The following is a 10,003-nucleotide window of genomic DNA, read 5'->3' as shown; positions in this document are numbered from 1 at the left end:
TAAGTGGGGGCTTGAGCTCATGGACCTCAACATCACTTACGCTCCTCGCACAACGATCAAATCCCAAGTGCTCACTGATTTCGTGGCAGAGTAAATTGAAGAGCAGACCTCCACCATCCCTACCAAGGTAGAGTGACCATGTACTTCGACAGCTCCCTCACAATCGAGGGAGAAGGAGCAAGGGTTCTTCTCATATCCTCCAGCAGCGAAAAACTAAGGTACACCTTCTAGCTCCATTTCTAGGCCACTAACAATGTTGTAGAGTACAAGACACTCGACAGGATCCATGCAGCTATCAAGCTCAACACTCAACACCACTTCATATGAGGGGACTCTGAGCTGGTTATCAACCAAGTGATGAAGGAGTCCACCTGCCACAACGTGAGGATGGAGGCCTACTACAAGGAGGTCCAAAAATTAGAGGGGAAGTTCAATGACATCGAACTCCACCACATCCTCCGACGAGGCAATGAGGAGGCCAATGCCTTGGTGAAGCTAGCATCCTTCCAAAAACCTCCCCCACTAGGGGGTTTCCTTGATGTCCTTGATGCCCCCTTGATCCACCCATGTGGCGCTTCCTGGTGATCTCCCCAGGTCGTTTGCATGTGGACATGCGATGAATATCCCTCTAAACCAACCTTCTCTATGACTAAATAGAGGGGGAGATCTCCTCCTCTCAACCAATGGTTGCATGTGGACATGCGATGAATATCCCTCTAAACCAACCTTCTCTATGACTAAATAGAGGGGGAGATCTCCTCCTCTCAACCAACACCTCAAGGAGCAAGAGCCATACCAAGAGCACCATTCCAAGGCTTAGGCCATAGCTTTCTAGAGTTGTGTAGTAGTAAGAGATGTGAGAGAGAGTTTGGGGAAGCGCCGGACCTATCGGTGTCTCCCCGCCTTGTACCTCAATGAACACCTACGCTATACTTCATCGGGTTCTCCCGCTAAGTGTTCATGGTTCTTTTGGTTATAAAATCTTTGATTAGTTAAATTTTATTCTACTTGTTTGTGGGTTTGTTGTCTATCCCTGTGGCAGATACTCTAGTAGAGGGCTCCCGACAAAGATAGATCACCCTATACAATGCTAGAATAGTAGTCGATAGTGTAGACATGGTGTCTAGGCTAGAGGCTACCTTCATTTTCCTCATACTCCACAGTTGAGGGTAGGTGGCAGGTGGTGATAGCCCCCTATCCATCCCTTGCAATCCCCTATGTTCGGGTATGGCGTAGAGCTATAGGTTGGGATCGCCTGGCAGACCAGGTGCGCTCTGGTGCCCAAAGAAAGCAAGTAGAAGCAGAGTTTATATGTTCTTGGATCCTAAAACCATAGGAATCCATCTCTACCCTCTACCTACTCTACCCTTGTGTTGTGCTTGGATGAACTAGCTAGAAGAATACCTTTATTCTCTATGGAAAATATGATACCCTGAATACTTCCGGGTGAAGTGCTACAATGGTAATTCCGTGCGCTTGCAGATTATTTGTGTATGCATTAAGAAATACCAACAAGCATTTCTAGCGCCATTGCCGAGGAATGGTTACTGTATTTTCTTCAAACCTAGTTCATCCTCGTATCTGTATCTTTTATCTTTTCTTTTATAAAAACAAAAATATTTCTTTTATCCTTTTTTAACATGAAGCCAACTTCAAATCCTAACTTGTCTGCTTCAAAGGGTGAGTTCCATGAGCCACCACTTTCTCCAAAACCAAATCACTCATCTGGTTGTGAACTCCACCCTAGTTTAAAACCCATGGTTCGGGCACAACCCTTCTTCGGGCTAGAAAACAAAAACCCCTACCTCACCATCACGAGTTTGAGGAGATGTGTTCGTGCCTGAGCATCTTAGGCATGACACATGAAACTCTAAAGTGGAAATTGTTTCCCTTTTTCTCTCATAGAGAAGGCGAAGCAATGGTACACACTTGTTGTAGAAAGTACGAATGGGAAGTGGAATGAACTTAAAGACAAGTTTTACCTTGCATTCTTCCCTATGTCCCATATCAACTCTCTACCAAGGGCGATCCTCAACTTTGAGTAGTATGAGAAGGAGTCTATAGGTGCAGCCTAGGCTACGTTTTCAATGTTTATACATGCCAGCCCAAGTTGCCTTTACCCAACGGTGTACTAGTGCGTCTCTTTTGTTTGGGTATTGACATAAATGCTGACCTATGCCTAGACGTGACTGCCGGAGGACGGTTTACACATAAACCCATGATGGAACAAGTAAAATTCCTTGAAAACTTCCTAAAAAGTCACACTTCTCCCATCTTGAGAAACAGAACCCTCCAGGCGAAAGTCATGTTGAGCATTGAGGAGTCCTCATCAGTCAAATCCAAACACATAGCATCCTTAGATTCAACTCATGAGGCATCACCCGAACCACAAACATTGAAGGAAAGATTAATTCATCCTTTAGAGTTCCCTATCGAATTTGGGGGTTATGGAAATATCTCAAAGTTACCATGGTACAAAAAGCACACAAAAGAAGTTTCCCCCAAGGTAGAACCATCAAAAGAATGGTTAATGGAAGTGAAGTGTTCTTATGAAGCAATTCAGATTCTTCCACCTTCCACTATCATACCTTGTTCATTAAGGGGGCTATCATAGAAGCCCTACACAACCCCACGGTCGAGACGAATATCATGTCAGAATTCTTTGCAAAAACCCTTTTGGGCAACATGCCACTAGTCTCGACTAACAAACTCTTCAAAAGTCCATCAGAACTCATCTTTGAGTGTAGTGGGGTTGTTAGGGCCGTGCTAGTCTTAATTGATGAAACCGAGGTTCACTTAGATTTCTACACCTTTGCCATCCTCGCATTTGATCTTCTTATAGGCTACCCTCTAGAAAAGCTTTTTCAAGAAAAATCTTCCCATATGGGCCTTAGTTAAGAGTTTGGGAAACTGGTTCCTCCACTCACTTAGATATCCCAATGGCGGAGTATCATCCCAACAATGACCCATTCGAGGAGGTGAAATTCATATCCCCATACATTTCACCTGAGCTTTCTTATGAAATGGGATGTTCATCGCCATCCTCGCTCGAACCCAAGTCATGTCCCTCTAGCCATCCAAACATTATTTTCAATAATGGTCAAAATTCGATGCTAATCCTACACAAAAACTTCTGTGCCATGGACACTTTGCTTAGTATTGTGTGCTTCCACGAAGATCCCAGCCATCTTTGAATCTTTGTTAGTAAACTCTTTAGGAGAATGGTTGTGGATGCTTTTGTTTACCATAAATATTACAAATCTCGTGGATACATTGTGGTACTAACCTTGCAGCTAGAACAACACTACTAAAAGCTTGGTGGTGAAGCTGGGAACTACACCATTGATAGCTGCAGGACAAAGTTTCCACGGTTGAGCTTGAGACCATAAACAAAGCACTACCGAGAGATAACCCGGATTATCATAAAAAATAAAAAAAAATCTTCACCAACTCATTTACTTATTTTTTTTTGTCTCCATATGATCATGCAAATTCATGTCTCCCTTGTTTATGTCATATGCTCTAGTTTGGGTGTCTTCTATAGGTACACTCATAGGTTTTTTAAATTAAGCATGGTGCTTAGGTTAAAATAGCCTTCTTTAATCAAATTTTGACATGGTGTTGAATCTTGATTAATGAGCTTGAGTTATTATTTTCATAAATAATGGTGGTAATCTATAATGGAGATAAACCAAGGCTAGGGTCATTCTGCAAACTTTACCTTAGCTTTGCATGATTTATGCTAAAAGATAGAAAGTTGGATGAACAATTAAAAAAATTAACAAAATAAAAAAATAAAAAATATTTTTTTAAAGATGATAATAAATAATAAAATTTAGGCTCCCTAGTGTTCAAAACTGGCAGAGCCCTTGTTTGTTTCCATTTTTGTTTCTTTATCAAATAAATAGGTACAAGAATAAGTGTGGGGGAGATCTCTCATGCATTATGAAGACACGTTCGAGATCTCCCCCAACATGTTGCACAATCAACAATCCAGCATGTAGAAGGACAGGACAGAAAGCTCTAGAAAGGATTGGCTAAACCCCTAGTTTAGCCAAACCACTTATGACTCCTTTGACTCATTCCTCTTCAATGATGGTTTGTGCAAACACTACCCTCATCTCCCTATATTTTAAATAAAGGATAAAACTGAACAAATTAAAAATACAAAACAAATGTCTCAATGTTATCCTTTGATCAAATTTGCACTCTTTATTCCTAACTAATAATCCTATAACTTGTGAACAATTCATCATAGGGACCCCATAGTATCTAAGTAATTGGAATATGTCATATAAAAAACTCGACTTGAAGGGATTAAGACTACCCCCACAGCTTTCCAAATAAGAAGACCTTCTCACTAGGCCAAGAAAACCCCCAAACCCCTGCCCCACCCTTACACAGTGGCTTTCCGTCACCCAAGTGAGAATTGGGCTGGTGCCCCCCCCCCCAGTGCTTTGGATATGGAATAGACGAGGGGATTTTTCTAACCTCAACCTGAAATTCACTCCCACAGGGTCAAACCCAGGACTTGAGGAGTGCCGCTGGGGTACTCTGACCAACTAGACTATAGTGGGATGAAAATGAACCTTGCTCTCTTATGCAAAGAACTTGGGATTCATTTTACAAAATCAAATTCAAATAGCATGCTCCTCGATGATATGCAAATTCCTACCAAAGCCATATCTAGTGATTCGAGCTTAAGACCTACAAACTTATGCTACTTATTCCTGTATTGAGTTTTATCAAGTCTTGTTGACCCTTGTTGAGAAAGTTATCATGCCCCCGAGATTAAGATCACATACACCCACATACACATGTTGCTCCTACACTGGGAGTACACAAAGACATGCTTCCATTTAGATCCACCAAAACCTCTACTCCTACACTAGGAGCAGACAAAAAAAATATATGTGTTTGTTAGGTAGATACTGCAAGTTCTACAAGATAGTGATCTCTCTAAGCGTGTTTTTAGTAAAAGAGACAAAAGCTATGCAAAGGTATTAAAAAATGGGGCACATGAAGGTCCGAGAGTATTGAAAACAAATGATGAGCACATGAAGGCTCGTATATATATAAAAATAAAACAATGCTAGCCATGTCTCAAAATAAAAAGCTAGAGAAAAGATCATATCAAATAGAGGAGTATAGTTCCACCATATTCCACACACTTGCACTTCTTGATCTAAGGGTATGACATCTTTCTCCTTGGATCCGAGCTTTGACTTAACAAAATATGCAGAGTAAGTATGCCTTCATATCTTTCCCTAACCAAAGATCCATTAAGCTTTTTAGAAGTAGGAAAGAAAGAAGGCAACACTATGATATGCCTTGTTGAGGAACTACACACAAACTTGAGTGATCTAAGAGAATTATTTGAGGAGCTAAGCTATGTTTACATTTTCAAAATCAAATGAAAACCCAAAGTTTTTGAACTAATTAATGCAAGGGGATTTGAATCCATGCTATTCTATTATTCAATCACCCAAGATAATGTGGTAGACACTCCAAAGTTCACAAGTGCAGGTGAAGCTTGGAATAACTTGTATGCAGATTTCATATCAAGAAGATGACCCATCTTAGTCCTTAACTTTACTCGAGGACAAGCAAAGGGCTAAGTGTGGGGGTACATGTTGGCAGTCCTTAACTCCAATTTCTAACCACCAACTTTCATATAAAATCTGCTAAAATAAACACCAAAATTAGAATTAGAACTTATAACTAATCAATTCCATAAGTTTTTGTGATTATTCATTTGTAGGAGGACATGTCAGGATTACACAGAAAATGAGCCAGAAGTGTATAAGAAACATAGCAAAACATATACTCGACATGACCTAGAGGGAGAAGGCCCACTTACTAGGCATAATAGGGCTCAGTTAGGTGGAGAAAGAAGCCCATAAAGCAAACCCCACCAAACCAAAACTAGGCCAAACCACCAAAGACAAAACCAAGGCCCAGTGGAGAATTGACCATGCAAAGGTGGTGGCGGGAAATCTCCATCTGGGTGCGGCAGCACCCCCCCCCTTCATGCCTCTCGCCTCCTCCTTCAACATGGTGCTTCCTGGTGATCTCCCCAAGGCGATTGCATGCGGACATGCGATGAATATCCCTCCAAACTGACTTTCTTTATGACTATAAATAGAGTGGGAGAGCTCCTCCTCTCGACCAACACCTAAAGGAGCAAGAGCAATACCAAGAGCACCATTCCAAGGCTTAGGCCATAGCTTTCTAGAGTTGTGTTGTAGTGAGAGATGTGAGAGAGAGTTTGGGGAAGCGCCGGACTTGTTGGTGTCTCCCTGCCTTATACCTCAACGAACACCTACGCTATACTTCATCAGGTTCTCCCGCTAAGTGTTCGTGGTTCTTTTGGTTATAAAGTCTTAGATTAGTTAAATTTTACTCTACTTGTTTGTGGGTTCATCGTCCGTCCCCATGGTGGATACTCTACTAGAGGGCTCTCGATAAAGACGGATCACCCTGTACAACGCTAGAGTAGTAGTCGATAGCATAGACATGGTGTCTAGGCTAGAGGCAACCTTCGTTTGCCTCGTACTCCATGGTTGAGGGGTATGCAATAGGTGGTGATAGCTCTGTCCATCCCTTGTAATCCCCCACATCACGGCGTAGAGCTATAGGTCGGCATCACTTGGCAGACTAGGTGCGCTTTGGTGCCCAAAGTAAGCAAGTAGAAGTAGAGTTTATCTATTCTTAGATCCTAAAACCATAGGAATCCATCTCTACCCTCTACCTACTCTACCCTTGTGTTGTCCTTGGATGAACTAGCTAGGAGAATACCTCTATTCCCTGTGGAAAATGCGATAACCTAAATACTTTTGGGTGAAGTGCTACAATGATAATTCCATGCGCTTGTGGATTATTTTTGTATGCGTTAAGAAATACCAACAATGAGCAGCTCTACCATTGGAGCGCCTCTGAGGTGCTCCTCCGATGCGTCCCCCTAGAAGAGGGGAGGAACCTGCTCCTCAACATCCACACCAACATCTATGGGCATCATGCTGCTCCGAGGGCCCTTGTAGGAAAGGCCTTCAGGCATAGCTTCAACTAGCCGATGGCCCTCATCGACGCTAAGGACCTTGTCAATAATGCAAGGGCTATCAATACTATGCTAAGCAGAATCACCTACCAACACAGGCACTCCAGACGATCCCCATCACCTGGCCATTCATGGTTTGGTGCATGGACATGGTCAAGGAATTCAAGAAGGCCCCTGGGGATTCGATCACCTCTTGGCTGCCATCGACAAATTCACCAAGTGGATCGAGGTATGGCCCATCATCAACCTCAAGATAGAGCGCGTGGCAGAGTTCATCTAGGACATCATCCATAGGTTTAGGGTTCCAAATCATGTAATTATCGATAATGGCACTTAGTTCACAGGTTGCAAGTTCCTAGACTTCTGCGATGCCTAGCATTTCTAGGTGGACTGGGTATCAGTGTACCACCCTGAGTCCAATGCTTAGGTCGAGCGTACCAATAGGCTGATCCTCCAGGGGATCAAAACTCACATCTACAATGAGCTCAAGATCCACACCAGCCATTGGGTGGATGAACTCCCATCCCTTGGAGCCTCAGAACGAGTGTGAATCGATCAACCAGTTACACACCCTTCTTCCTCATCTATGGGGCTGAGGCGGTCATCCCCTTCAACCTTGACTTCAATGCTACTAGAGTTCACTTCTACAATGAGTAGTAGGCCAATGAATAGCGCCAAGCAGATGTTGACATGCTCGAGGAGGTCCAGAACACCATTGTCATATGGTCCGCCAAGTATCAACAATATGCCCTATGCTCTAGACTATATAAAGAGAGGTAGGCGCGCACCCCTTATATCCAATCAATCATACACAACACCCCAAAACAAAGGCATCACGCCTAACTGGACTAGGGTATTATGCTATTCTAGCGACCTAAACCAATATAAATTGTTGTCTTCGCGTTTATCGTCGAGTTCTACATACGTCGAAGCTCCCCAAACTCTATCCCGGGTAACCACGTGACAGGTTGTTAGTCATTAAACACCAATAGCTATACAATATTGAGTGGATCTTTAGGGATAGATATGAAGATGTAGTAGGCATCAATATGCAATATATATTTAATCTTCACATCTTAAATGTCATAGGTGGATTTGGCTACTGTTAAATGATAGAGATCATCTTGTCATGTCATGAGACATGACAGCCAAATCTGGCTAGTATTTGCTATCCCTTATCTTAAGGATATTATTAATTCTCTATCTTAAGGATATCGTTAGCTTCTTAAGGATATTGTTAGTTATTCATGGTTTACTATATAAACAAGTCCAGTCTACCTTCAATCGTACAAACATTGCAATACAAAATACATATACCAAAGGTTAATACGTAGAGAACCTGTGTGGCTAGATCCATGGCCACTCAAACTCCCCACATTCTCCTTGTGGATGATTGTCGTGTTGATTGTGTTGTTGCATCATTTACCCTCAATAGTTTCAACATTCAAGGTATCATGGTTATTATGTGTTTTAAAAATAATTATCGAGTAGTTCTGACGTACTTTTCTAGTAATGTGATTTTCACATATTTTTGAACAATAGAGAATGTTGGTACAATACTATCTCATATATGATACCAACACTTATTCATTTGCAATTATTTGCACCTTGAACTACATCATAAATAGAAATTCAGAACATGTTATGCAACATATATAAAATAGAGAAAACATTAGAATGATGCATTGTTATTTTACTGTGATCCATTGTTCTTTGTGTGTAAATCTATATTTTTTTATTTTCTTTAGTAACTATTGCGGGAGATGCCATGGAAGCCTTGGAATTCTTGGATGTGGTACATCAATATTGTTTTGTATATCTATGTACTACTTTAAGTTATTGTGGTTGTTTACTATATTTGACATGTTTACATCTTGAACTTGGAACATATAGAACAATAATGGTGTGGACCTTATTTTGACTGAGTACTGCATTCCTGATATGACTGGCTACGATTTGCTTAGGGAAGTGAAGGTAAATCTTGTTTTTTGCCATTTATAATCTTAACAAAGCTTAATGTCATAGTACTTTAGTTTAATATTTATTATAATGCCTCTATGTATTCTAAACACAAATAACTTATAACAAACTTTTTCTAATATAGGAATCACCAAAACTAAAGCACATTCCAGTGGTGATAACATGCACCGATGTCATCCCAGAAAGAATCATTGAGTGAGTAAAGGAAAAATAATGAATATTGCATGAGTGAAACATATGTTATCTAAGTAACCAAATTATTTATATTTTCCTTATTTAGGTGCATTGAAGGAGGGGCAGAGGAATACATGATAAAGCCTCTCAAGGTTTCTGATGTGCCTCGTATTCTTAGCTACATGTGATGAGCTAAAGGGAGACCATGAATAAAAAGGGAATGCAAGCCTAAATAGTCTTTGGGTTATAGTTCTCTACCAATCATGCTTATGTGTGACCCTCTATTGTCTTGTTATTTCATCATCCATTGTTTTTGAGCCATTTGTAATCACTATAAGACTTTTTTTGTGCCATGTGGTGTTTTGTGGATGAAATCCATGTCATTCCTTTTCTTCTGACAAGTTAAATATCCTGTTTCATCTCAACATACCTTTTTTTGAAAAACATGGCAAGAAACAATGGAATAGTATTGTCAGTGTTTCGAGCAAACACCATCGAGTAAATTTGTATTATTACGCGTCTGGCCCAGATGGTGTGCAAAAAAGACACAAGGTTTATACTGGTTCAGGCAGAATGTCCCTACATCTAGTTCATGGCTGCTGCTCATGTTATTAGCACTAAAAAGTTTGTAGTAGGGGTTACAAACGGGTGAGAGAGCGACAGGTCCCAAGTCTCTTATGGAAAGATCGAATGGGTGCCGAGAGCTTGGTCTCTGCTCAGCTACATGTTCGAGATTCAATGCTAGTGCTTCTGCTATGATGCGGTGTGAGGTGCGATGTGGTGAACGGATGC

The 10,003-nt window shown here is 41.2% G+C and overlaps 1 protein-coding gene across 1 annotated transcript; it reads left to right on the top strand.

The window, feature by feature from the left end:
• The first annotated feature begins 8,412 nt into the window (after window positions 1–8,412).
• LOC136471888 (two-component response regulator ORR12-like) lies at window positions 8,413–9,399 on the top strand. The gene is made up of 5 exons (XM_066469640.1): window positions 8,413–8,506; window positions 8,806–8,852; window positions 8,951–9,031; window positions 9,162–9,232; window positions 9,318–9,399. The coding sequence occupies exons 1-5, from the start codon at window positions 8,413–8,415 to the stop codon at window positions 9,397–9,399; spliced, it is 375 nt and encodes a 124-aa protein (XP_066325737.1).
• The last annotated feature ends 604 nt before the right edge of the window (window positions 9,400–10,003 follow it).

Source organism: Miscanthus floridulus, chromosome 8 (assembly GCF_019320115.1).
Source record: "Miscanthus floridulus cultivar M001 chromosome 8, ASM1932011v1, whole genome shotgun sequence".
Lineage (NCBI taxonomy): Eukaryota > Viridiplantae > Streptophyta > Magnoliopsida > Poales > Poaceae > Miscanthus > Miscanthus floridulus.
The sequence above is the reverse complement of the archived record's forward strand: the minus strand, read 5'-3'. Positions and strand labels throughout refer to the sequence as shown.

What these genes read in the sequence shown, in the direction of transcription:
- LOC136471888 (XM_066469640.1), top strand. Translation starts at nt 8,413, where the DNA reads ATGGCCACTCAAACTCCCCACATTCTCCTTGTGGATGATTGTCGTGTT. An exon ending in CCTTGGAATTCTTGGATGTG is followed by an intron (nt 8,853 to 8,950) that starts GTACATCAATAT and finishes TGGAACATATAG; the next exon opens with AACAATAATGGTGTGGACCT. An exon ending in ATCCCAGAAAGAATCATTGA is followed by an intron (nt 9,233 to 9,317) that starts GTGAGTAAAGGA and finishes TTCCTTATTTAG; the next exon opens with GTGCATTGAAGGAGGGGCAG.